This window comes from Naegleria lovaniensis (assembly GCF_003324165.1).
Source record: "Naegleria lovaniensis strain ATCC 30569 chromosome Unknown tig009, whole genome shotgun sequence".
Lineage (NCBI taxonomy): Eukaryota > Heterolobosea > Eutetramitea > Acrasida > Naegleriidae > Naegleria > Naegleria lovaniensis.
Genome location: NW_025407831.1, coordinates 438,283 through 464,182, shown reverse-complemented (window position 1 = coordinate 464,182; position 25,900 = coordinate 438,283). Strand labels below are relative to the sequence as shown.

The following is a 25,900-nucleotide window of genomic DNA, read 5'->3' as shown; positions in this document are numbered from 1 at the left end:
AATGGCCACCACTCAAACACAATCCACGTTGGATGTTACCACAGAAGAAATTGTTCTTCCCGAAGATGATGATGATACTATGAAAGAAACAGGCTCCAATAAGATTTTGTTGGCCAAATTGGTCCCGGCCATTCCGCAATCAAAATATGGACTTGTTGAAATTTATTCGACGGATAAGGTGATTGAATTTGGCCGTAAATCCCAACATCGTTCCGAATGTATTGTAAATGATGGAAGAATTTCTACTACTCATTGTGTGTTGAGTATTGAAGATTTTCAAATGGAAGAATCTTTGAAATTTTCTTTGAAATGTAAAGATACCAGTATCAATGGATGTTTTGTGAATGGAAAGAAATTGGGAAAGAATAATGAAGTGATTTTGAATCATGGAGATGTGCTTGGACTTGTGGTGCCATCTGTCAATCACAAGTTGAGCTCGGAACTTCCCATTTATCGTGTAGAGTTGGAAAATCATCGTGAAGCTGCTGTTGATACCACGAGCGCAACATCTCAGCATACTCAAGAGCTTGTGGTTGATGAGGAAGATTCAAATGTCGCTGCAACAATGACAAATACTAATGTGGCTGTAGCTTCATCCAAAGAGGATCTCAATAGCAGTACTACGAATACCACCGCTTCTGCATCTAATGATGACAATGAAAAAAAGAGAAATCGTGACAATTATGAAGATGCCCAGCCTAAAGAAACGGAAAATGAACCAAAAAGTGAAACAAAAAAACAGAAAAAGTCTTTAACTGAGAAGGAAAAACAACTACTGGCCCTAATGGGTGCCACCGATAGTGACATGGAAGAGAGTCAAGAAGAAGAGAGCGACATGTTGAGAGAATTAACATGCCCAATTTGTTCAGCCGTATTTTACAAGCCAGTATCTGTGATTCCATGTCTTCATAATTTTTGTTCCTCATGTCTTTCAGCATGGGTGGATCCAAGTAGAAATTTATATTGGGGCCAAACCCTTAATTGCCCAACCTGTCGAGCAGAAGTGCATGAAGTAAGGAAAAATCCACAAATGAACAATTTAACAGAATCATTTCTCAAGAACAATCCTAAAAAAGATCGATCGAAAGAAGAAAAAGAATCTATGGACTCGAAAGATCGTTTCTTGGGAAAAACAGATTTAGTTTTATACAAAAGAAATGGTAGTAGCAGCAATCATGACGATTCATCAGACAGCGATGACGAAGAGCGAGAAGTTTCTGACGATTCTTCTTCAGACGACTCTCAACCAGCGACCATTGTTGCCCCAAGATGTCCAGAATGTTTACAAGCGAGCACAATTGATGGATTTCAATGTCCAGCCAATGCTTTGCATTGCTTGTGCTCTTTTTGTCATTGCACATTGCCGCATCGAGTTCACGATACCACTCTTTCACAAGATCGAAGACTCACTTGTGAATTGTGTCATGCTGTTCATTGTAACTTGTACAAACAAACGACCAATACTGCAGACATGTGCTTTATGAACGGAATTCACAAGCTCAAAGAGCACTCAGCTATTATTGCCATTCCTCCTACGTGTCTCAGCAACAATCAACACGAAAGAGATATTTTAATTAATTACATTCAAAGCAAGTCCATATCTCCACAAGATGTCTACAATACTTGCATGACCAGCTTGGAAAATGGAACCTTTACGAATCCAACATACACTTCTGTTACTACTGAAACACGAGTTTGCAAACAATGCGCAATTAAGGTGTTTTCTGACTTGATTTATCAATACAGAGCAGCGATTCCCAACTCGGAACTACCACAATCTGTGACGTCTCGTCCTAATTGTTGGTATGGTATGGAATGTCGAACCATGTCCCATAACAGAGGACATGCACAAAGATATAATCATATTTGCCCTAACACCTCCAATGCAAGACGATAACCAACTTGATTTTAATAAATGCATTACAATGGATTAATTCATCATTAGAACCGAACCCTCAAAACTCCTTATTCACTCAGAGCGATATATCTATCACCATAATCATCCCCATCTTCGTTTTCCTCTTCCTGGTTGTCGTCATCGGCATAGTTGTCGCTCGATGGCACACAGTTCACAACAACAGGCAACTCGAGCAAACGAGCTCTCATTTCCTTGGAAATATAATTGCGATGTACGTCAAGCACTTCAAGACACATAAAGTCTGTGTTGATACCATTTTCCAAGATTTCAATAAATGACTTGACACCTTTGTCGTATAGATTGCCCAATGAAATGTCAATTGTGCTTACACGCTTGGCAACAGCACTTTCAAAAATTGCCTTACTGATCTTGTTGATATGTTCATAATTTCGTAGTCCAAGATAGGTTAATGATGGGAAAATTCCAGTCTCCTCTTTCTTCAACAAGGTTGTTTCGAGTAATTCTAACAAAAAGTGGAGAATGATTATTTGAAAAAACACGCAAAGCTTTTGAACACTTACCAGGCGGGAAATCACCACCTTGGTCACTCGTTCCCAAAAACAGTTCCAAGTGATGAAGATTTGGCAAATACGCCGTGAATAAATTGGTCAACAGTGGTGCAGACAATCCAGTGGAAACCAAAATGATGGATCTTAAAGAAACATGTGAGATGTTTGGTTGAAGTTGCAAATCAATAGAACCTTTTGATTGCCAAATGCTCAACTTGGGTAAGCTGTTCAAAATCTCGGTGATGTCATTATGATGCAGCCATGAGACTTCACAGTCACTCTGGGGAACCTAATCATTTTCATAAGACGAATGGTCGTGTTGTCGTGTTTGACGATTTCTGTAATACATGTATTTCAGAAACTTACCTCCATCATGTAAATGCTCTTAATGTTTTGTAACTTGGCAGCGTTGGTCTTGATCCATTCATAATAAATTTTTGGATAATTCTCGTACATTTCTTCCTCGTGACGACCAAAGCTAATTTCTTCAAATTTTTCAATGTGGTTAAGGATTTTTCTGAGTTGACTTTTAAGGCCTCCTTTGAAAGTGTTGGTTCTTTCTTCTTCTTGGCCATCAACTGGTTCGTCGGTGTCAACATCATCGTCACACTCTGACACTCTTGCATAAATGAAATCACAATCAAAGAATCTGTCCATAAATCTTCTGAACTTGATGGACTCCAATAAACTATACTTGTAGTCACTTCTTTTTGCATTCTTGTGGGAGGTCTGATAGGCCTTTATGGCTTTTACATGCTTGTTCTTCCATGTCTTCCACTTTTCTAAAGAAAGTGTCATTCTATTTTGTGACTTTACCAAGCTTTGAACAACTGGTTTTTCTTTTTTGGATTCTTCTTCAACCTCTTCAGGAGTCATATATCTGCGTCGACGCTCATCTTCATCATCTTCATCATACTCACAATTGTGGATTGTTTGAAAGAATTTGGATGGTTTCATAGATGCAACACGAGAGTTGAGATAGTTATTTCTCACGTTGATTAAGAATGTCACAGTTTCTTCATTGCTCTCATCAGAAATCAATGAGTAAAACTTGGAATTGACATAACACAATCTAATGAGCTCCTCAACATTCAAATATTTGAAAATGACAAACAACAAGTCATCATTCAAGAGAGAAAAGTTTTCAAACTTGACCAATGGTTCGACAACATCAGTAGTTTGTGTGAGCTTTCTCTTCTTTTGTTTGGGTTCAAAATTGACATCATCTTGTGCGTTATCTTCTTCCTCTTCCTCGTCATCCTTATCATCTTCATCATCGCCATCATCATTTCCAAATAAATATTTCTTTACAGGAACGACCGTTGATTGAGAAATAGAATCCCACAAAAAGTCTTCATTTACAATAGATACACGTTCGGGATCTTCCAAAGCTTTGGAAACTTTACCGGTAGGACTATCAAATTCATTCTGAGTCGTTATCAAATGAGTCGTGGCCTTTGTAATTGATGATGATACCTTTCCGCCATGATTTTTAATGATTTTCTCAATCTCGCTTCTTCCTTTTGAGAGTGTGCCTGACATGCAGAACACAAGACCGCTGAAGAGGGTTTTGCTCATTTTTCTCTGTTGATGGAGTGTCGTTCAGTATTTACAATTTCTGTTTTTAGCCGAACGTGTGTGCACAGTTACCTCCGATAACTCCTGAAGAAAAAGGCTAATCAGTGATCAATGGAAAGAGGTAATGAAATCAATCTGCCTGGCTTTCGTTTACAACTTTTAATAATAATCGAGATTTCGGGTCAAAGCAGACAAATGTATTTTTGGATTTTGCAAATTCCAAACCAATTTAAAAAAATGCAAACAGCCATCCGACCACCTCGGCCTCCTGCATCATCATCATCAAATGGCTCCCGAAATACAGCTGTGAGGAATAATGGATCATCATCAATAACAAGTAATAATCATCAATGGACTTATTCATCATCGCGGAACGATTATGAAGACGAGCACAGAAAAAGTTACGAATTTTTACGAGAGTTAGAAGAGAGCAATAGACAAAACATGCCAAAAATAACAAGCGCTGATTATTTAGATATGAGACTTCAGAAGGAAAATCCTACAACTAAAAAACCCTCTCAAAAACGAAAAGAGGAACCTCCGAAGAAATTTGATTTACAAGCTCTTGCTAAACACATGATTTATGACGAAATTGTAATTCCTCCCGAATTACAAGCTTCTTACATTGAGCAGCAAAAAAGATTAAAATCCGAAGAAAAAAGAAAACACGCCATCGAAGAGAAGGCATCCAATCAGCAACAACAAAAATCATCATCCAGTAATGGCAGCTCCAAAATAGCATCCACAAGTTCCTCATCACAACAAACTAAAAAGAAATCATCCACAAATGATCATTCAACAATGCGAAATCAAAATGTAAATAAGAAATCGACACACACCACTCTGAATCGTGACAGTACCATGCTTGGTACACAATCATTGGATCTTCCAACAATCAAAAAAAAGAATTCTAGTAGCAGTAGCAACTCTTCACTTGACCAAAGAGCTTCAAATACTTCCTCTTCATTTAAAATTCCAAAAAAAAGTGGCGCAACCTCAATGAGTAATGGCACTATTTCATCGAGCAAGTCCCAAACCATTACACCTTCCAAACCAAAAGCTTCACAAGCCCCACCTCCTCCTCAAAGAGCTCAACAAAAAACATCCGTACAAAAATCATCCTCGAATGCAGCCCTTCCACGTGCTTCAACTTCCTCTCAAGCATCGTCAAAAATTAAATCCAATGCTACGGCACGCCAATCCAATATTCCTGTTAAATCTGTGAGTAGCAATCAAGTAAGGATATCTGGAGGTGTAGCAAAACAGGCCATAGCAAATCGTCCCAAACCAAACTCTGCCTCAATTGCAAAGCCTCCTGTACCAAAGAGAAAGGCAGAAGTGCTGGATGATGAAGAAGAGGAAGATGAAGAGGATGAATACGAATATAGTGACGACGAAGATGAGGCGCCTTCCCACGACAGATATATTCCACCTCCAAATCCATATGATCCATTTGCTTTTGATCGATTACGAGGCAACGACACTTATAGACCTGGATCCATTGCTAGACTTTTCTTACGTCCAAATCAAAGATGTTATCAAAATTATGGAGACTATGACGACGATGATGACATTGAGGAAGCACGGTATGACGATATTGCAGACGAGGAAGCTGAGGCTGAAAGAATTGCTCGATTGGAAGATGAGAGAGAAGAACGATTAGAAAAGCAGAGAAGAAAAGAACGTGAAATGAGAAAGAAAATGAAAACTAAGTAAATAGTTGATATTAATTTATGGTGTTATTACATCATTAAAATTTACACTTTAAAGTTGTGTGGTTGGGTCAAACAAAGAGAAGGAAATATCTTCCGTGTCCTCAAGAGTAGAATAGTCTTTTCTTTCTGATTCCATTTTCGAAAAGAGCAACCAATTCAAATAACTATCTTGCGCAGCATACTTTTTCTGTATGGTAGACAAGTTCAACCGAGACCATCTGGAAACTTGTACAGAGCGTTCTTTGGCCATTTTCATTCCAAGTAGCTGTTCACATAAATAAGATGCACCTTTCTGAGAGGCATCTAACTCGATCAAGCTTTCAAATTCTTTTCCTTGAGGAGCCATCTCAAAATGTTGAAACCATAACTTGATCAGCTTGACATCCTCGCCATAAGAGCACCATGTTTTCAGTACTCTCTTGTCGTACATTAGTTGAACAAAAAGTGGTGATGGTGCATGGATACCTTCACAGCCTCCATAGAGCAAACAAGAACTTCCAGTTGACAATTGAATGAGGTCAGGAAATGCAGTCTGTTCAAATTCTTTGAAATATTGTGTTTTGAGATATTCTGATTCAGCATTGTTGTAAATAGATATTCCAGTTGTAGAGCAAAATTGCTTCTGTTTTTTGAATAATTTCCACAATTTTTCGTGAAGTACTGGATTCAATTGATAATTCTTGTTGAGTTTAAATAAATCAAATTCAGTATCCATTCCAACAACTACAGTGTCTTCACCTCCAACTTCAAGAGCTTGATAAATATATTTCTCGATCCAGTCATCAACGTCGGATGGATTAGTAGCAAATACTACTGTGTATTGATCGCTTGCTGGTAACTCAAATAAAGGTTTTGTAAGAGCTGAATCTACGACATTTGAAGACTGTGACTTTTTAGACTCAACACCACTACCAAACATGAGATTTTCAATTCTTGGTTTGTAGTCATCCACTGCTGGTAAAATTCTTTTCACTTTCTTGTTTGCTTTTGGATTAATTTGGAAATGTTGAGGAAAGCAGCATAGGAAAGAAACAAGATTGAAGGGCTTATAGTCGTACTTGTTGAAGATTACTTTTCTCAATACGCTGAGCTTGAAAGCAGTTCTATTTTTTGGAAAGTCCTCTGATAGTATCTTTAAAATCAACTTGATATGTTCTTCGTTGTTCACGTCTAAAATCTTTTTTTCTGGAAGATTACGGAAGTCTATGGAACAACACTCAATTTCTCCAGAAGCACGCCCAACTAGCCTCACAACATTTCCAGATAATTCTAAACGTAATCGGTCAACAAGCTGATAATTTTCATCGAATGAAAAGCACAAAAATTTTAGAGAAATCACGTCTAGTTGTTTACGTGGTTTGGTGATTTCAAACAAATCCGGATATAGACTCAAAAATGCAACAAGCTTCTTCTTTGTGATAACTATAGGTTTCAAAAATGAGTTTCTTAACGTCTTAATCAACTTTCCTTCGTCAGAAAGTTCAATGTATCTGTTACTTTCCAGACAATAACACAAGGTATCAATGGAGACACCAAAATCATTGTAATGAAGCTGGATGCTGTCATCATTGATAATAGGATATTCCTCAACTTGAGATGATAGGATTATTCGCACGTTTGGGTTATTTAAATATTGTTTGATTTGATATCTTTGGCGTTCTTTCAGAATTGCAATCAAGTAATATAAATGAATCGCTGTCATGTCGTTATCTGGGCTGTCCAAGTCTATGATACCAGGCATTCCAGTTGGAGAGCTCAAAGGATTTGATGGAGTTGACTTTTTCTTTCTCTTTTCTTGTAGCACAACAGATCGGATATGATGCGGATAGAACAAGGAGTCATACACCAATTCTCGTTGTTCGGGATTATCTTTAAATACGGTGACAAAGTCGTTCACGAGACAATTTGAAAACATGGTCAATTTGCCTCTAATGGTGGTATCATTAGAAACCGAACCAATCTCCATAGGAGGTTCTTCCAAATGATTTTGATCTTCTTTTGAGTGCTCTATCACTTCGGAAACCAGAGATTTCAACTCCGATTTCATATCATCATCTTCCTGTTTAAGTCCATGATGATCCACAACCTCCTCTTCCTCCTCCTCTTCATCATCATCATTAGAAACTTCAGAATTTGATCGCTCCCTCGTCTCCACCAACAAATGCGAAGGTTTGTTTTGTGTCATTTTTATTTAAAAAAAAAATTAAATTGGTGGTTCAACTCACAAAACGCAGCTTTGGGTATTTGTTGTTCAGAAAACCCAGATGCTGTTGCTATCGGAAGGTCATGATCCCATGAGTAGCTAGTATTACGGATCGCGATCGTGAGCATGGTCCACCTTTAGTTGCTCTACCAAAATACAAGTTTGGAATTATCCCAAATTCAATCTTCATTTAGTATTGGGATGAAAATTGATGAGCACCTATTCCAAAGCTTTTCTACATTCTCGCCCGAATGATGAGTTTTTCCTTATTGAAGAATGCCGACAGATGGAATGATTCGAAACTAATGATGAACGTTTGAGAAGAAAATGATGCAACCACAAACACCCACACAACCTCAACCTATTGAACTTCAATCGGTCAATCACTTACAACTTGATGCTACAAACCAGCCTTACTATTCGGGTATCCCAACTGGTTTTAATCGTGAAACATTTTCGTCCCATGCTCACAAGCACGTTCCTAACAGTATTTATTATGAACCCATGTTTTTAGGGGAACAGAGAAATAACTTTCAATTTTCAGCAAGCTCATCAACGACCACAACAGCGGATTCTACTGCGCCATTTCAACCTCGCATGGATTATTCCAATTTGCAATTTAGATTAACGACCACTTCTAATTATTATGGAGCACGACCATCGAATGCTTCAGTGGTCGATGGCTATGCATCTTCTAGAATTAAAAGAAGGTTTTCTCTTCCTTCAACATTGCAAATCGATAATCCACGACTCACAACAGTTGACGAAAAACCTATATGGTCTCCCTCAGGAGAAAATGAGCTTAAAAATCAAGGTATCGAAAGTGAATTTCAACAAGCGGTCAAAAAACAGCAAGCACGAAAAGAAGCAGAAAGCAATTTTTTAATCTCAATCATTGTTTGTATTGTATTCTATTTTACAGGCCTTGGATTTTTATCATGTATGCCTTTTTATCCTTTATTGAAATACCGTAAAAGCGAAGATGCAAAGATTAACAAAACAGGAAGGTTCGCATTCATTGGATTTTTATTGACACTCTTTTTCAACATGTTGCTGACCACCATTTTGGTCACGTTGTTAATTGTTTCCATCGTTTACGGATCCAGGAAATAAACAGCTTGAGTTTAAATCAGGAAAAGCAATGTTGACGATCAACTTCAAAGGAAAGCAACATAAAAAGCAGGTGTTGTGATGACCTTTTATTTAGTCTCACTGAACACATAGTCCTCTTCTCCCTCATTTTTCAAATTTCGAACTACGTTTTGCAGTAGCGACCTGAGGTGAGTTGCTGCATCTGTGTCAACCATTGTAAATTGTTTAGGTTGTTCTTTGGTTGGAATTTCTGGGAGAGGTTGAGATTGCCGCAATAGGTCTTCTTTAACCCGTCTTGAAAGCGCTTCTCTCATTAATCTTCTTCTTGATTCAACCTCTTCTTCGTCAGATGAATTCTTTGGACTTGAAGTGCTTGAACTAGGGGAAGACAAAGAGGACGTTGTGGACATGAGGCTGTCTGAAGAACCTTGCTTCTTAAGGACAAGCTTGGACTTGAAATCTCTCAACTTTTCTTCTCGTTCTTGTTTTTTCTTTTCCACAAGTCTCTCTTTTGCCTCCTTTAGTTCCTCCTTTTTCTTTTTTCTTTTTTGTGACAAACTGTATAAACTATATTCATTCTCAGATGCAACTTACCTCGTAGTGTGAACAGCATCTATTGTGGACTTTTCTTTTGTGATATCCTCTTCTTTTTGTTTTTCTTTTTCAGCCAACAATTTTTGTAACACATCCCTTTCTTTTTGAATTCTGAGCATTTCTTCTTTAATGGTTTCATCTGATCTTGGGCTAGTAAAGTTAAACCTAAATAAATCCTCCTGCTTCTGTTGCGATTTTTCGTTTTGTTTCTGAAGGTCTTGCTCTTCTGCTTGCTGCACTGCCTGAAGATGCAACCGCTCTTCTTCTCTTTTGCTCTTTTCCTCTAATTCTTTCTGTTGTCGTTGTTTTTCTTGTTCCAGGCGTTCCAACAGCTTTCTTTTTTCTTGTTCTTGTTGAACCTGTCGTTGTCTTTCTTCCAGTTCCAGGCGTTCTTTCTCTTTTTCCATCTGTCTTCTCGAGTCTTCTTCCACTTGCTTCCTTAGTAATTCCTCGTTGTGCTTTTCCTCTTCTTCAAGTTCTCTCTTTATGTTTCATATTAACAAGCTGTGTTAGTGGTATGTGAACGGTTTTCAAGCGAAACCTACTCGTTTTTGTTCTTCTTGAAGTGACAAAGAAATTGCAATTGCCATCTCTAGCTCTGCTTGCTCCAATTGTCGTTGCCTTTCTGCAAGTTCTCTTTCATGCTCAGACAAAGATGCTCCAATAACCAACTGTTGAAATTAAGCTTGATTGTTACAACTAGCTCGAACAACTACCTACATCATATTCCTCTTTTTCGGCAACTGTTTTCTTTTGGTTCATGAGTTCTTCGTGCTCTCTTTTAGATAGCTCCAACACTTTACGTAATTCCTCATCATCTTCCTCAGTTGGGTTGACTTTCTTTTTCAGAGTACTAACTGGCAATCAATAAAACCATCAACACGGATTCACTTACTCTAAAGCTTCGCACTCCAATTGAAGATTTCTTCTTTCCATAATTTTTCTGAAACTCAAATAATCATCCATAGCCATGATGTGCTCCAATGCTTGACCCAGTGTTGCGTCATTGGTTTCAGCCATTAGAACTTTAACAAACTATTCCCATTGTTATCATAATACGTTGAAAATTCAATACCCACCTCCTCATGCGATACATGCATCTCCCCGAGCAAAAACTCCAACAAGTTCTCTATCAATTCTCGGAACCTCTCATGAACCTGGGTTAATTCCAAACAATTTTCTTCCTCTCCATCAAAAAACAAACAATTCTCATCAATAAAACTCTGAATGGGATTGATCCAGAATGGACTCTGCAAGAAGGCAATCAATCCGTGAATAATCGGATGTCGTTTCGTGGCGACACGTGGTTGCTGACCTTCATGGTCGTGTTCGTTCAAATTTGAATGTGCCGTAAATCCCATCCTAATTTTTTTCTGCAATGCTTAAAGGCGCCGGCGGGAAAAGGATTCGAGTCAAGTCCAAACAGTTCAATACTATTTGTTTAAGAAACATCAAATCCAGCTTGGTTCTAACTTTTCTTTAGTTCATCTTTTTGACAAAGGGAATACACACAAAAAAATGTTTTCGAAACGCAAACAACAGAACCCATTCCGTCGTATTGCACAAACAAAAGATTCACCTGTTGATTCAAAAAAATTGAAAAAACTTTTGATCGTGCGAGGACAAGAACCCGATCACTTTTTTAAATGTATTTGTGAGAAGTTTAATGGTTTCGTAAAAAATCCAGAATTACTGAACTGGAGAACTAGAGTGTTTTCTCCGTATGAACCCGATGATTCTTTTGCATTTTTATGCAGTGTAGATGTTCTAGACCAAGCAGAATTAACACCAGAACACGTTGAAAGGTTTCGATTTCATTTCGATTATGATTTTGTGGTTTTTCCAATGTATGCTGGTTTCAATATTAGCTCGGAAGTTATAAAATCAGTATTTAATGAAATTATGAGCATCATGAAAGATTTAATTTCATCAAAACGTGTTGCAATATTATTCTTGAGAGGAAGTAATGCATACAGCGTTCCTAGTAGACTTGGCTATATCTCGAACAATCTGGAATCAGGCTTTGCAGATTGTACAAGTCAACCGATGATGGAAATTGACGTCTCAAGGCTGAATGAAATATGCATGAACAGCTCTATATTATTAGAATTTAAAACAAAACACCTAGAGTTATTTAGTCAACATGTGAAGCAAAAATCAGTAGATCTTTCACAAACATATAAGTGGGGTCTTCCTGTTGAAAACTGTATATATCTTTCACAATGGAACATTCTTGCAACGGCAGAAGAACGTAAAAAGATCTGTATGCTTATTCACAAAACAGAACGAGTAATGTTCACACCTTGGTATGGCTTTTCGCATGGCAATCAACTTTGTCATGACCTCGTTCGGTACTTCTGTAAATATTTGGTGTTGGAATATTTGATAGGGGATGATACGGTTTTTAAAACAAAACTCTCTCAAAAGTATCAAAATTTCCAATTGTGCGATATTGTTGTGACGTCTGCACAGGAATAGTATCTTATTCGGAAAGAAGAAAATAAATTTACATATAATAATGTAATGGACTTTTTCATACTTTTGAGATCATGATTAAAATTGCTCAAAGAGAATTCTCAGAAGAGCTAAACGATGGAGGTGATCGCAAATTTCCATTAAGAGGTATTAAGGAAAGGGCAATACTGTCTGATGCATTGTCGTTGTTTGGAGAGGAAGATGTGTTTTCACGAGCAGACGATGTTGCTGATTCCATCATACACATATTGGAGGCAATCACATTTAACATAGTTTCTTCTTTGATCTTCATTGGTGGTGGTTCGGTGGGATTGTCTTCTTTGGTCTCACCGTTTGCATTTCGATTGCTATTCTTCTGTCCTGTGGAATTGTACTGATGTAGTGGTCGGAATGGTCTTCTCCCAAACGCTTTGGCCTTAATTGGTGTTTTGGTTGGCTTTGAGAACTCTGATGTAGTGGCGTGTGACAACTTTCCACAAGTGTCATGCATGACCTCTAAACATTCATTCATAGTTATCATATTCTTATTGCCCGTCGAGTCCATTGGGAAATAATAGGTATCAAGTTGTGGAGTCATTCCAAGATCAATACTATATGAATAATTCAGAAAACCAGTAGTGGTTGTTGACGAGTTTTTAACATTTGGAATTTGAGGACTCTTTTGAAGTGGTGGGGTGAGTGAAACTTTTTCTGCAAAATCTAGAGAGGTACTTTCCTCGTCGAATTCTTCCCGTTTCACACTGTTGTTATGGTTATGGGTCAAGGAAGTAATATTAGTCTTATTCGTGCATGTTCCAATACCTGTTAATGGATCAGCTAATGGTGAAGAAATTTCATTTTCTGGTATTTGAGTTTCATCAATATCGATGATAATTGGCGTCATTGTGTTCATGTTGTTATGATTTTTTCGGTTCAAATAAGAGGTCTTGTCATTCAGAATATCAATGAGAGGAGAAAGTGACAAACTTGACTTGACTTGTTTTGGAGGAAGAAGAACATGCAATGGAGATTCGTCCATGCTATGGTTATGGACGTTTCTGCTCTCCAAGAGTCGATTCATGCCACTATTACTACTATTCTGGGCCCCAGGTTCGTGAGGAGAAAACGCCATCATTTGACTTTCATCGTGACACGATGATGACGTTTGTGAAGGCCAGCTCAGTAAAGATTCCCTACTGTTCGTTTCCTCATTTTCATCTTCTAATGAATCTGGTAATACAATTCCTTTGGTGTTGTGATGGATGGATGTGGAATGTTTTGTGCTCACAGGAGTAAATTTCATGGCAGGCGATGTTTCCATCACACAAGCGAATAGTTTCAGTGGAGCTTGTTCTTCATCTTTCGCATTGCAAAGAAGAAGTGGAGTATTCGAATTGGAGTTCAGGAAAAGTTTCAAATCTGAGGACTGCAATTTCTCTTCATCGCCTTTCAATGGTGTTACTACAGCACAATCCATCATGATGTCTCCACCGACTTGCATTGGACTCTTTTGAGCTGAGGTTGGAATATGTTTCACTTTTTTCATCTCTGGAGACATGATTGAGGGTGAAGCAGTGATCACTGCTGTTGTTGTTGCTTTAGTGAAAGCATCACAAGTCATTGGACTGCTATTACAGCGATTGTTCTGACCATTCATTGAAGGAGAAGGCAGTGGATGATGTGACGACACAGGACTTGGTTTTTGTTTTCGTTTTCTACTGTGTGAGGAAACTTCTTCTTGACTATTCTCAGAAGAAGAGGAACCAGAAGAGCATGCTCCCTGAGAATTATTACAACTTCTCTTGTTTTTAGAAAAGTATTTGGAAATTTTCGATTGTGTACCTTGAGGAATACGTTTGGGCTTTTCCTTCGCTCGCCGTTTGGTTTGCCACTTGATTCCCAAACTTGGAGATTTGAAAGAGGACGAGGGTGTTGTTGTTATTGCTGCATCTAGTATACTACCACTACCACTGCTGGTATTCATTAATGGTTGCTTTTCTTGATGTGAGGCAAGTGGTTGTTTCTCGTGATGTGAGGGAAATAAATCAATGGCCAAGATATCATCAGAAACTTTTTCTTCTTCTGGAGAGTCCAACGATTTGAATGAATACTTCTTCTTTTTAGGTGAACCTATGGATCGTTTGGTGTCCAAATTCTCCTTGTTAGAAAGGCTCGTTGTGTCAGTAGCCCCATGCTTTTGAGGTTCAAACATAAATTTATCAGGAATTTTAACTTTGGAAAAGCTCGTGTGTCTGTTTGATAAAGTTCCAGAACTCGATTGTGAATGTGATGAGGAAGATGAATCAGAAATCTCAACAATTACAATTTCTGGTTGTTGTCGTTGTTGTTGGAGTGGAGGACTTGGGTGTGTCGAGGCATAGTCTTCATGTTGTTGAGTTTCCTCTAACGAAAGAGAAATGGAGGTTGTTGAATGGCTGGATTTGGATGGATGAGAGGATGATGAGGAATTGGATGGATGTGGTGGTTGATCTTGTTGTTGAGAAGATAATTTTGGTTTGGAAGATTGAGGTTCTTCTTCCAAAGATTGGGATTTTGGAGGTAAGGATATTAAATTCTTAATTAATCCTTTTTCTGAACCTGATGAACCATTGAAATAAGTAATAGTACTACTATCAGTAGGAATTTTCAAAGGACGATCGGATGGTGCAATAGGCAAAGGTTGTTTCTGAAATGGGGTTGAAAAGTTATTGTTGGATTTCTCTTTCTGTATTGATGATGTTTTGGTTCGTAAAGTTGTGGTAGCTGTTGTTGTGAGGGATTTACTGGAGGATGATGGCTTTGCCTTTGATTTCGGGGAAGGTTGTTCGTCCTCGGTATCACTACTTGTTGTCGACTCCATTGAATCATCTTGACTTTCTTCATTCTCTACGACGTGCTGTTTCTTTTTCAAAGAGGAATGCGTGTTGGATGAAGAGCAAGTGGTTGTCGTGGATGTTGTCTTGTTCGTTAAAGTACCTGCTTCTTTGAAAGGAGTCTTGAAAGGTGTTTTGAATGGAGTTCTGAAAGGAGTTTTCTTGATCAAGGGTGCTGTGCTCGTAGTAGTTGTAGTGGTGGATGATGATTTGGCAAAGGAATGATCGAGGGTTTGTTGTTTCAATCCGTGAGATGGTTGTCGAGAAATCGTTGTATCGGTGGTCGACGTTGCATGATGATTAGTGTTGTTGTTTGAAGACTTGTTTGAAGGAATCTTTGAAATCTCATCAATTTTCACATCGGTGGGATCTAGACTCTTCAGTGGTGGCTTAAATTTCTTTCCTGAGGGATGTTTCAATCGTTGTACCATGTTTGCACGTGTAGTGATGATGATGATAAAATCGCAAGATGGAACGAAATAAATATTATTATTACTGTTGCAGTTTTTTGTTTGTGTAACGGTTTAATTTTTGAATTTAAAATTTTTTTGGCGGGTGAGCAAACTTGAAAAACAAGTTATTGATGCTGGTGTTCGTGGGAGTGAGGAGGAAGAGCTTCACCATTACTTCCAATTTCTGATCTGCAAATTGGACAATTGGCATGACGTTGAAGCCATGGTACGACACAATCTTTGTGGTAAATATGGCCACAAGGCAGCTCTGTGACATCTTCCTCTTCTTTGATTTGATCTTGACAAACTGCACAATCTTTGCAGTCAGCAGCAGTAGCTTTTCTTGTTTTTAAACTGGAAATTGTCGTTTCTGTTGCAGGAGGAGTACCACCTTGTCCTTGCATAGCATTCATCATTCTGGTGATGATGTCATCCAAATTGTCGGAAAAGACATAATCACCCCAAGTCATGCCATTGAATGGCTGTCCAATGTGTTGCATAAAGCTGGAAAAATCAAACATTGCTGGATTTCCAAGTCCAATTCTGAAGAAATTATTGGGTACGTTGTTACGTTGTCTTTGATGAGCATTGTTTAACATGTCAAAAATCTGGAAAATAGGATCTTGTTGAGGTGTTGCATTTTGTTGATTATTGCCTTGTTGTTGAGATCCTTGCTGCTGTGCTTGTTGTGGATTTGGTTGTTGATTTCCTTGCTGCTGATTTGGTTGTTGACTTAATGCACCCACTCCAGAAAAACCATTGAATAGATCCATAAAATTTGGTAAAGGTTGATCACCACTCGTTGTTCTCGTGATCGTTCGTGTGTTTCCATCTCCGCCTCCGAATGTAATTGAAATTGTTTGTGTTCGACGAGTGTGAGGTGCTGATCCACCCGACGACGATGACCGAGTTCTTGTAGTAGTTGTGGCTTGTGTTGTAGCCGTAGAAGAATGATTATTATTTGATGGTGGTGTTTGATGAATGACATTATTAAAAGCCCTCGAGAAAATATCGTCATCATTCATGGCATCTAAATCCTCGAATATTATTTGTTGAGATGGGAGATGATGGGCAGAGCGAGGCTCGTGATGATGACGTTCGTGGGTGGGTAGGGTTGATGGGTTTGTTTCAATTTCCTCAACAAATTCGGATCCACACATTGGGCAAGCTAAGTTTCCTTCATTGTTATAAATCGCATTCATCTGTGCGTTACAACCATGGCAAATGAACAAGGAAGGGGTCATGATGATGAAAATTTAATTTTTTTCAAAGCGCGATTGTATGATTAAACGTGATTCCGCGACTCTTTAGTAAAATATTCTCTAACAAAAACGTGTTTTAGAGATATTTGTGACTTCTTTTCGAATGAACAAGCAAATTGTGTTTTGAGGTGCTTGTATTTTTTTTGTTGACCAAAAATAAACATGTGGTTGATTCAATCTGGTTCGGAACCCATGTCAAGATTCCGATGACCTTAAAAAGCAAAAATCAAGAACATTGAGCTTGGAAATAAGTTAAATATGAAAAATTCTAATTTAAAAATTCAAAAGCAAAATCAGACACCAAAGAAGCACAACCATGTGTGAAAAGTGTTTGAATAGTGTCACTCCATCGCTTTCAAGGGAGTTAATAGTTTCATCAATCCATTTCTTATATTTTGGAAGATGAAGATATGCATGATAGGTTCCTTCATCACAAATTTTGTCAGTATTTCCCAATGAAAAACTGAACATGGCTGCAGCTTCATAACGAGTATTGTTTTTAAATATCAATGGACTTCCACCATCACCTAGACATCCTCCATGACCACCTCCATTCACACATTTCATAATTTCTGGATTATATTTTCCATTAGTATCAGCATTCACACATAGTGTATCTGCAACGATCGTTTGTTGGATGGTTCGAAGTAAATAAGGTCCACTCGATGAACTGACATTCAATCTACCCCATCCCATCAAGTCATAAAAAGTAGAATTAAATGCTGGCAATTCATCAGTAATGTCCAATGTTGAAACCACCACATCACTTCGATTTTTCACAACTGTGGAAATGGAGTCTTTCAATTTATAAATTCCAATGTCATTAGCTAACGATTTAGCACTGTATCCAGGATGTGTCACTGTAGAAACTACATTAAATACAGCACATGGTACATTGCTATCCCAACATCTTCGATCATTGGATCCTGCATAAATTAATAAATCAGTCACCTTATAATTATTTCCTTGACAATTTGCAAGTGAAATGAAATATTCTTCCTTGTAGAAAAATCCGCTACAAATAATCTTATCGATGCCTGGCAATGTAATTCCTCCATAGAAGGGAAATTGGTGGGATTGTACAACTTGAGAGCCTCCACTAATCATGGGCTTGGATTGAACCATCATTGGAGAGAGTAATAATGAAAGGAATAGAATGAACATGATCGGTATCGTTGTGAGAGTGGTTCTGAATCGTTTCCGATAATCATGATGATTTGGAAGGCTCACTTGATTACGGGAGAGGGAAGTTGGTGAAAACATTTTTTTGTTATTGGATGTGTGTTTAGAATCAACAAGCGAAAGGACTTTCTTTTAAGAATTGGTAATTGTGCGCTTGTGTTGGTACTAACATGAATGACGCTTGTCCTCATGAAGGAATGGAAAGGTTCAACAAATATTTGAAGACCTATCTTGAATTTTAAAAAAATGATTTCATCAGCAGCTTCATCATCAGCAGCACAGGACGAGGCCGAATTGCGAGAATTTGGACTTCAATCGGATTACTTTGTGGAATATCCTTGGATTGGAGAACCCGAGAAGAGAATTGAAGAAAATTCAGTAGACGATAAAGATCCCTATTTTAACAAATTAGGAGGAAATCCAGCTTGGATTACCGAGAGTGAATTACAAATTATGCAACTTCCTCCCAATACGCAATGTAAAGACTTGTCTAGCCTCTTACCACAAATTCCGAAATTGAAATGTGGAAATTGTTCAGGAAAATTATCACTTGTTACTCAATGTTATGTTCCACTGGGTACATATGATCGATTTTTATACGTTTTCGGATGTAATAATGGAGCATGTAGTGAGAAGAACAATGCTTGGACTTGTTTACGTACTCAATTCAAGGTAGATCCAAAGAAAGTAGAAGAACAAAAAAACAAACCAAAAAGCGAGACTTCATCATTGTCGGAAACACCCTCTACAACGACGACCGATAAAAAGGAAACATCATCATCCTCACAAACAAAATCAACCAATGATTGGACACAGAGTGTGGATGATAAAGAGTTGTCCGATTTACTCTCGGGCCAAGAAGCTCAACTCAAAAAGATGCAACAAGAAAAGGATGCCAAAAAGAAAAAGAAGAAGAAAATATCAAAAGTTGTTTCAGAAGGAAATTTACCCTGTTATGCGTTAGATATTTATGAAGAACCAGAAATGGACGAAGAGTTTACTGAAGATTCTCATGAAATGAAATTATTGAAGCAATTCCAAGCTGAGGCAAAGGAAACGGGAGAGGAAAATGCTTTTGATTCTAAGGAAGCAGAAGCATTTGCAAAGAAGTTTATGAGCGAAAAGATTAAAGGAGTGACTTTTAAGGAAGATAAGGTTGTTGAAGAGAGTTCTACGGAGGCAGGTACATCCTCGACTTCAACAGATGAGCATAACAATGAAGCACTAGCAGACAATGACGAAGAGGAAGAGCAAGTTCAAGAGTCAGCTGTTCCCGAATCAGACAAAGTCAGTCTTGCTTTTGTGCACTTCCAGACAGTGTTAGCCACATGTCCACATCAATCGATTAGATGGCAATTTGGTGGTAAGCCTTTATGGGTGTCCGATGATGCGTCAGATATGCCTCCCAAGTACATGCAAATCAAGAAGAATTTATTGGAAAAGAAGAAAGAGAATGAAGCATTGAAAGGTTCAAAACATGACAGCGATGACGAAGAGGATGATGATGAACAGAATTATAACGAGTTGGAGCCTAATCCTTCTGATTATGCACCAAAATGTGACAAGTGTGGAGCTCCAAGAGTTTTTGAGCTTGAAATTTTGCCTACAACGATTTATCAACTACAATGTGACAAGCACGTGAGAAGTGATGTTGCGGAGGGTATGCAGTTTGGCTGTGTTTGCGTCTTTACATGCAGTAATCCTGCATGTGACGGATATTCTGAACAAGAACGAAAACAATTGGGTGACAACGCTCCAAAACTTAGATACATTAAGGAGTATATTCATGTACAAAGATCTCTCTAATAGTTTTGAATAAATCCATCTCTTAATTTCATTAATGATTTCTTGTAGTCTTTACTTTCATCAATTTTGACATGATGGACTAAAATCCTTGAATACCACATTTTAGTCATCAAATTGACCATATCCATAATATAATGCCGATCTCTTATCTTTATCCTTGATGGTGCTATCAGCTCCGTGTTTCAATAAATATTTACAAATTTCTGAAGCATAGTTCCAAAATTATGGATTCATACACCATACATTCAAACATACCTTGAAAACCAGCGTATGAAGCATAGTGCAAAGCTGTCCATCCATTTGAATCGTTCACAATATTGACACTGGCATGTGCTTTTTCCACCAATGCTTTAATAATATCGAAATTGCATGCTTCAACAGCTCTCATAAGTGGAGTTCTAAACAAAAAATCCTTTTCATTCACCTTGATCCCAGTGACACTAACAAGACTTGAAGCAATTTCAGTATAATTTCCTCCAACGGCATAATGAAGAGCAGTATACTTTTCTCGATCCGTAATATTTACATCAGCTCCACAATCAATCAAATAATTTACAACAGAAAGGTGTCCTTCCCGACAAGCCATGTGTAACAGAGTCAACAATGTGGTTGGTTGTTGGAAATTAACAGGAAATTTCATATCGGAAATAATAAATTTAACAACTCGAAGTAATCCAAATCCAGCAGCTTCATGAGGAATTAATCGGAGTGTATCTGGATAAATTTCTTGTTTCAAATCAAAATTATTACTGGAGGCCGATTGAAGCAACTCAATTAAAAGATCTTGATTCTTGTTTTTTAAAGCGTCGCAAACCTTTTCTTTAAAAGAAGTCATTTTTTTTAGAAAAAGATGAACTATGATTTACGGGAAGTTTGAACAGATAACACATGCCACACGTTTATTTGAAAATTTGAACTCGTTTGTTTTCTGGATCAGAGACAAAAAGTTCTCCAGTGGAGTTGCTAATTGCCAAATTGTAAATGCTGCCAAATTCTCCTTGCTTCTTACTCTTTTGTCCAGGACCATAGCAACGTATGGCTCCAGTTGGTTTGATCACTTGAATTCGATAGTTGTACCCATCTTTAGATGGTAATATTATTAACAATTTTTCAGAGAGATGGCGGCCCTTAAAAGAATTTTCGTGTTAAATCTTGACTTACCTGCAACGTAAATATTGCCTGAACAGGCTTCATAGATTGCATGTTCTGGATAATTCACTTGACCTGGAGCAGAACCATAACCAACTGCAACATCCCTAACGACAGAGCCCTTCTTTGAGATGAGACGTACAGCCTTTCCAAAGGTCTCAGTAACAAGCAAATTTCCGTCCTTATCCAAATCCAAGCCAACAGGATTTTCAAACTTCACAGGACCTAGTCTGTTGGTAGCTCCGATGGATCTCAAATATTTACCATCCTTTGAAAGCAACACAATTCGATGTTGGTCTGTGCTGCAAACGTAGACAGTTCCATCCACTGGATCAACTCTGACGCCTTGTGGATTGTACACCATGGTAGTTTCATCATATCCTTGACCAGCACCAAAGGCCCACATGAGCTCTTGTCCATCCATGGAAACTTTACAGACCTTATGCGCATCCTTTGCGGCAATGATAATAGTATCTTCGTTGTAATCCACACAGATTTGATATGGTTGATAGGGAGCTTCGAAAGAGCTCTTGAGTTTTCTAGTTTTTATATCGAAAATGAAAACCTTCTTCTGAGCTCTATCAGCAACCAACAAGGTGTTGTTCTTGGTATCGACAAACAAGCCTTGAGGATCCATAAACTCAAAAGCCAAATCTTCAGCATCACCCACGAGAGCACTATACTCAAACTTGAGTGAGAAAGGAATTTCAGTTGGTCCTAGGGATTGTACTTGAGGAGTGTGGTCCTTGGTCTTATTGGCATTATTGTGCAAACTCAAATGTTGTTCGCATAGATCGGCCTTACATAATGGGCAATGATGAGTGGCTTCCACAGTTTCATCGTCTTGTAAACACTTGGTACAATTTGTCATGATGATGATCAATAGGAGGGGAACGAGGAGTAGTAATTCAAAATGATTTTGGCGATGATGACGGCTTGATTTGAATTTTTTTGTGAATAGTAATCGCAGTATTATCGTCGCAACTTTTAACGAGTTTGAAAAGAAGGGAGCGCTTTTGCAACGATTCCCGTCGCTTGAAAAAATCAATTTTTTGCCAAGTGAACACCCCCTAACTTGATCCAGTCTAGCGCCTAAATAGCAGGTCAATAAGTACTTGCTCCTCTTTAAAAGCGAACCGAAAGGAACCACAAGCCATACAATCTGCATTCGGAAGAATTACAATTACCAATGCATCATTATGTACTTCTTTCCTCTTTAAAACAAATGATGATCCTTATATCCATGATCATTATCTCTTCGGAAAGAACAGACTGTAAATGATCTTGTCAACAAACCTCAAGACTCTCCATATGTCTCCCACAACATCAAAACAAATTAATGAACAACAACAACTACAATCAGACCAACAACAACAATGGTACCTCTCTTCCTCCTTGTCCTGATTGGGTTTTAGCTTTGCCTCAGGTTCCTCATGTCGCAAACGTCACATCGACTTGTCCAGACGTAATATCAGTGCCTATTCTACCGGCTCTCTTTCTGTGTTTTTACCTCGTTATTCTGGTTCTGAGTATTTTGGGTCTTGCTTGGAAGCGAAAGAATGGTTTTATTGTGTTTAGAACCATGTCGGGTATGGTTGTCACTATTATCTTTAGCGTTTGTATTGAGTTGTTGTTGGCTTTCCGATACATTCTAGGAAGAGAGTTATATCCGTGTTTATTACTGAGTATCATTTTCTTTACCATGCCCACTTGTGTCGCGATGCCATCCATTCTTCGTTCGTTGAGGCTCTATGTTCAATATAAGGTCAACTTGTATAAGGCGAATCGGTTTCAGGAATTACCAGCTATGGATGATCTAACAGATTGCCCTTCTCCAGTCGCTTCTGAGTTACCTGGATACAACAATTCTCATTCAAACAAGGTCTCTTCTGTTTCATCACCCAGCAATACTCCAAGAAATATAGATCCAACATCTCCAACAACGCCCAAATTTCATGATACAGAGTTCGAGAAGGAATCCATACCCTCCTCACCCAGCTCAGTCATCAATTTCCCTTCAGTAGGAACATCCACTCAGGGCTATCCACTCGAAATCAACAGCAACGTGAGAGATTATTTTTCCAATTACAAACTTCATACTGTTTCCGAGAAACTCTTCTTCAAAGCACATTCTCTATTGTCGAGTCATCTCTTTCTCATTTCATTATTGTTTGGATTATTTTCCTTTCATATCGTTCAGTGGTTTGTGGTTGCAGTGATTGAGGATGCGTTCTATGCAGACAGGCGATTTTTAATGGTTGATCGGAGCATGCTTTCTCTGAGAGGTTGCTATGGAACCACTGTTCCTGCAATCATTTCGGTACTGATATATGTTGGCTATTTAATGGTTGAAATTGTATGCACCGTATTGTTGTTTCGAACCGATAGAGACACATGGTTCATTAGAGGAGAAACCATACTCTTGCTAGCAAGTCAATTGTTTTTCATTGGTATTTATGTCATAATTACCTTAATACCGTTCATGAAGAATGTTATGGAGCATGTCATTCCCCAAGGCTTAGTCATTATGGCATTGGCTTCCGTAGAGTTATTTGTCTCTATATTTTGTCCTGTGATGTATGCTATCATGAAGGATTCCAAATCAACCATGAACCTGTATGAATCTGAGCTTGAAATGATTCTCAATAATAAGGAAACCTTTGAATTGTTATTAGATTTTGCTCGAAGAAGCTTTTGTACGGAAGGAATTTTAGTTTATAAGGAAATCGAACAGTACAAAAAGTCAAGAAACAAAAAACGAAAGAAGAAGGCCCTCGATATTGTGCATTGTTACATTACGGAAGGAAGTCCCTATCAATTGAATGTACCTAACATTGACATCATGAGGGAGGAAATTCTTTTTAAAATTCACACCTTGGAAAGAGATAATTTACCTCCTTCATTGTTTGATTCATTACAAGTGATGGCCATGGTCGATCTGTTGGATGTTTATACGAGATTGAAACGATCCAATGCTCGAGTACGTCAAATCGTAGAAGAATGGAAGTTAGCAACCTCCAATCAACCTCCCCTTAACTAAGACTTTGTTCATATTAAGGTTGTTGAATGTTTGTCCGCTATTGAATCAAACGTATTCTCTTCCACTTAATCAACAACAATTGGAAAACAAGAATGAGATATTATCATTCTTGATTTCCAATTGTTGAAAATTGCTTCTGCATCACCCGCCATGAACAAACAAACACCTCCCGAGAGTGACTTTTCCACCAATAGAGACATTAACACAACAACAACAACTTCCACGAGAAGGAAGGGAAGTACCACTCCCAAAGTAAGGTGTAAAATATCAGCAGTGAAAAGAGGTTCTGCCAGAGCATGAGAAGCAGCAGCATCATCGTCGACTAGTTCTGCTGCAGGAATTGCTCAATCCACATTGAATCCCTCAACCCATCAAGAAGATATGATGGAAGATGAAGATTTTGCAGATTCTCCCAATAAAATACTTGTATTATCTTTGCATTGCTGATGAAAAACGTTTCAAAGAAGAACATAAACTCAGGTCTCACTTGTATCCAGAATCATGGAAGCTGTTTAGAAACTGCTGTTTGGATTTAGTGATTGATCAAAATTTTAACGTTCCTAAAAGAAAAGACAGAAATCGAAAAAGAGATTATAGTCGCCTCTTTCAAGAACGCTTGGCATGGTTGCCAACTATGTATCAGGAAGTCGTGGGTCTCCCTTTTACGATGAACACCAAGGTGGAAATACCAAGTGTGAACTGCGAAATCTATCTCCAAGCGTTTGATTGTAATGGTTGCACCTAACATCAAGAACAACATTCAAGCTATGCAACAAATGGTTTATGCTTTATGTTTCTCTTCAGAGACTAAAAATCCTGATGGAGTGTTGATGGATGAAGAGGATATCTTTGTGATATGTCGTTTGAATGATGGAACTTTGTATCTGTATGAACAGTTGAAGTCTAATTTCGTTCCAGACCTTTGTTTTCTCTTCGGAACGCTGCTTGGTTTGGCTAATCGGACCCCATGTAATGAAAAAATTGTTAAAGACGTTGATATAGCCCTCCCTGTTAGATATTTGTTAACCATTGAACCGCTTCTTAAAAAACTTGGAAAGAAAGGGGTCAATGCCATGTACAATAAGGCAGTCAGACGTAGATATCATGAGCTAAACGAGAAAGAAGAACAATCTCGGTAGCGAACAACAATGAGTGACAGTGCTTAGACCTTAGTTAATTTTTTATATCTAACGAAAGTGTAAAGCACACTGAACAATTGATAAACTTCTTCTCTTTGAGTCATGTCAAAAGTTTTAAACACCTGTAACTGAGAGTTATTGTTGAGCTGATCGTCTGTCGAATGGTGTGATACCAAAATAAGGTGGCCTTTGTCCTGATCTTTCAGAAATCCCAAAGCGAAGCCTTTTCCATCTTTCACTGACTGTTTTGCAAACTGTAAGGACAGCAGCACTACTTTGAGAATATCGTTCCGATGTTTCAAAATGTCCAACTTTTTGTATTCTCCAATAACAGCTACCTCTTATCAACTGACGTCTAGACGAGTTCTCAAATAATATACCTCATACATAATAATAACCAATTTGTCTAAGGTGTATTGAAATCCAAAATCATGGAGAATCATCGGAATCCATCCTATTTTCATTACATTGAGATCCATTTCAGTAAGGTACGTCTTCGTATTTCGTCCCGTTTTGAAAACAAAATCCAAGTAACTCAGTCCTGCACTCATGTCATACTCACAATTCTTCTGGTTGTTTTGGGCAGCATTCATCACTTCTCTTACATCAGTGTCAATATGAACCTCCTTGTAAGCTTGTTCTAGCTCAGTAAAGACATTTGAACTTAATCTAAAAGGCAACCCCATTCGTTTCCAGTCAAAAGCGTCAAGAATCAAAAGGGCAACATCTTTTTGTTCTTGATCATACGAGTCAGGAATACTCCTTTCATCGTGACTGAGGCATTGTAATTTTAAACATGTCGTCATTCGAAGTAGCTTTCATACATTCAAACATTGAGATCTTCTGTCCTTCATCGTCCAAATAAGTTGGACTCTCTAAATAGCTTGATAAGGTCGAGTTGTTTGTTTCAAGTTGAACCAGAGGTATTTTCTTT

The 25,900-nt window shown here is 38.1% G+C and overlaps 15 protein-coding genes across 15 annotated transcripts; 7 read left to right on the top strand and 8 right to left on the bottom strand.

Moving 5' to 3' along the window:
- Nucleotide 1: 1 nt before the first annotated feature.
- Nucleotides 2-1,897, top strand: C9374_000232 (uncharacterized protein; the record flags this gene model as incomplete). Its single annotated transcript, XM_044691725.1, has 1 exon — nucleotides 2-1,897. One exon carries the CDS (start codon nucleotides 2-4, stop codon nucleotides 1,895-1,897), a length of 1,896 nt encoding a protein of 631 aa, XP_044552785.1.
- Nucleotides 1,898-1,965: 68 nt separating this feature from the next.
- C9374_000231 (uncharacterized protein) lies at nucleotides 1,966-4,005 on the bottom strand (the record flags this gene model as incomplete). Its single annotated transcript, XM_044691714.1, has 3 exons — nucleotides 1,966-2,381; nucleotides 2,440-2,716; nucleotides 2,794-4,005. 3 exons carry the CDS (start codon nucleotides 4,003-4,005, stop codon nucleotides 1,966-1,968), a joined length of 1,905 nt encoding a protein of 634 aa, XP_044552784.1.
- Nucleotides 4,006-4,242: 237 nt separating this feature from the next.
- Nucleotides 4,243-5,721, top strand: C9374_000230 (uncharacterized protein; the record flags this gene model as incomplete). Its single annotated transcript, XM_044691703.1, has 1 exon — nucleotides 4,243-5,721. The coding sequence occupies one exon, from the start codon at nucleotides 4,243-4,245 to the stop codon at nucleotides 5,719-5,721; it is 1,479 nt and encodes a 492-aa protein (XP_044552783.1).
- A 48-nt stretch (nucleotides 5,722-5,769) lies between these two features.
- Nucleotides 5,770-7,905, bottom strand: C9374_000229 (uncharacterized protein; the record flags this gene model as incomplete). Its single annotated transcript, XM_044691691.1, has 1 exon — nucleotides 5,770-7,905. The coding sequence occupies one exon, from the start codon at nucleotides 7,903-7,905 to the stop codon at nucleotides 5,770-5,772; it is 2,136 nt and encodes a 711-aa protein (XP_044552782.1).
- Nucleotides 7,906-8,250: 345 nt separating this feature from the next.
- On the top strand, nucleotides 8,251-9,036 carry C9374_000228 (uncharacterized protein; the record flags this gene model as incomplete). Its single annotated transcript, XM_044691680.1, has 1 exon — nucleotides 8,251-9,036. One exon carries the CDS (start codon nucleotides 8,251-8,253, stop codon nucleotides 9,034-9,036), a length of 786 nt encoding a protein of 261 aa, XP_044552781.1.
- Nucleotides 9,037-9,122: 86 nt separating this feature from the next.
- On the bottom strand, nucleotides 9,123-10,970 carry C9374_000227 (uncharacterized protein; the record flags this gene model as incomplete). The annotated part of the gene is made up of 6 exons (XM_044691669.1): nucleotides 9,123-9,558; nucleotides 9,610-10,091; nucleotides 10,155-10,280; nucleotides 10,330-10,462; nucleotides 10,505-10,644; nucleotides 10,689-10,970. The coding sequence occupies 6 exons, from the start codon at nucleotides 10,968-10,970 to the stop codon at nucleotides 9,123-9,125; spliced, it is 1,599 nt and encodes a 532-aa protein (XP_044552780.1).
- A 157-nt stretch (nucleotides 10,971-11,127) lies between these two features.
- On the top strand, nucleotides 11,128-12,087 carry C9374_000226 (uncharacterized protein; the record flags this gene model as incomplete). The annotated part of the gene is made up of 1 exon (XM_044691658.1): nucleotides 11,128-12,087. The coding sequence occupies one exon, from the start codon at nucleotides 11,128-11,130 to the stop codon at nucleotides 12,085-12,087; it is 960 nt and encodes a 319-aa protein (XP_044552779.1).
- An 85-nt stretch (nucleotides 12,088-12,172) lies between these two features.
- C9374_000225 (uncharacterized protein) lies at nucleotides 12,173-15,367 on the bottom strand (the record flags this gene model as incomplete). Its single annotated transcript, XM_044691647.1, has 1 exon — nucleotides 12,173-15,367. One exon carries the CDS (start codon nucleotides 15,365-15,367, stop codon nucleotides 12,173-12,175), a length of 3,195 nt encoding a protein of 1,064 aa, XP_044552778.1.
- A 146-nt stretch (nucleotides 15,368-15,513) lies between these two features.
- On the bottom strand, nucleotides 15,514-16,632 carry C9374_000224 (uncharacterized protein; the record flags this gene model as incomplete). The annotated part of the gene is made up of 1 exon (XM_044691636.1): nucleotides 15,514-16,632. The coding sequence occupies one exon, from the start codon at nucleotides 16,630-16,632 to the stop codon at nucleotides 15,514-15,516; it is 1,119 nt and encodes a 372-aa protein (XP_044552777.1).
- A 291-nt stretch (nucleotides 16,633-16,923) lies between these two features.
- Nucleotides 16,924-17,913, bottom strand: C9374_000223 (uncharacterized protein; the record flags this gene model as incomplete). The annotated part of the gene is made up of 1 exon (XM_044691625.1): nucleotides 16,924-17,913. The coding sequence occupies one exon, from the start codon at nucleotides 17,911-17,913 to the stop codon at nucleotides 16,924-16,926; it is 990 nt and encodes a 329-aa protein (XP_044552776.1).
- A 165-nt stretch (nucleotides 17,914-18,078) lies between these two features.
- On the top strand, nucleotides 18,079-19,638 carry C9374_000222 (uncharacterized protein; the record flags this gene model as incomplete). The annotated part of the gene is made up of 1 exon (XM_044691614.1): nucleotides 18,079-19,638. One exon carries the CDS (start codon nucleotides 18,079-18,081, stop codon nucleotides 19,636-19,638), a length of 1,560 nt encoding a protein of 519 aa, XP_044552775.1.
- A 102-nt stretch (nucleotides 19,639-19,740) lies between these two features.
- On the bottom strand, nucleotides 19,741-20,473 carry C9374_000221 (uncharacterized protein; the record flags this gene model as incomplete). The annotated part of the gene is made up of 2 exons (XM_044691603.1): nucleotides 19,741-19,841; nucleotides 19,894-20,473. 2 exons carry the CDS (start codon nucleotides 20,471-20,473, stop codon nucleotides 19,741-19,743), a joined length of 681 nt encoding a protein of 226 aa, XP_044552774.1.
- A 64-nt stretch (nucleotides 20,474-20,537) lies between these two features.
- On the bottom strand, nucleotides 20,538-21,658 carry C9374_000220 (uncharacterized protein; the record flags this gene model as incomplete). Its single annotated transcript, XM_044691592.1, has 2 exons — nucleotides 20,538-20,719; nucleotides 20,800-21,658. 2 exons carry the CDS (start codon nucleotides 21,656-21,658, stop codon nucleotides 20,538-20,540), a joined length of 1,041 nt encoding a protein of 346 aa, XP_044552773.1.
- Nucleotides 21,659-22,126: 468 nt separating this feature from the next.
- On the top strand, nucleotides 22,127-23,827 carry C9374_000219 (uncharacterized protein; the record flags this gene model as incomplete). Its single annotated transcript, XM_044691580.1, has 1 exon — nucleotides 22,127-23,827. The coding sequence occupies one exon, from the start codon at nucleotides 22,127-22,129 to the stop codon at nucleotides 23,825-23,827; it is 1,701 nt and encodes a 566-aa protein (XP_044552772.1).
- Nucleotides 23,828-24,558: 731 nt separating this feature from the next.
- On the top strand, nucleotides 24,559-24,966 carry C9374_000218 (uncharacterized protein; the record flags this gene model as incomplete). Its single annotated transcript, XM_044691569.1, has 1 exon — nucleotides 24,559-24,966. The coding sequence occupies one exon, from the start codon at nucleotides 24,559-24,561 to the stop codon at nucleotides 24,964-24,966; it is 408 nt and encodes a 135-aa protein (XP_044552771.1).
- Between the last annotated feature and the right edge of the window lie 934 nt (nucleotides 24,967-25,900).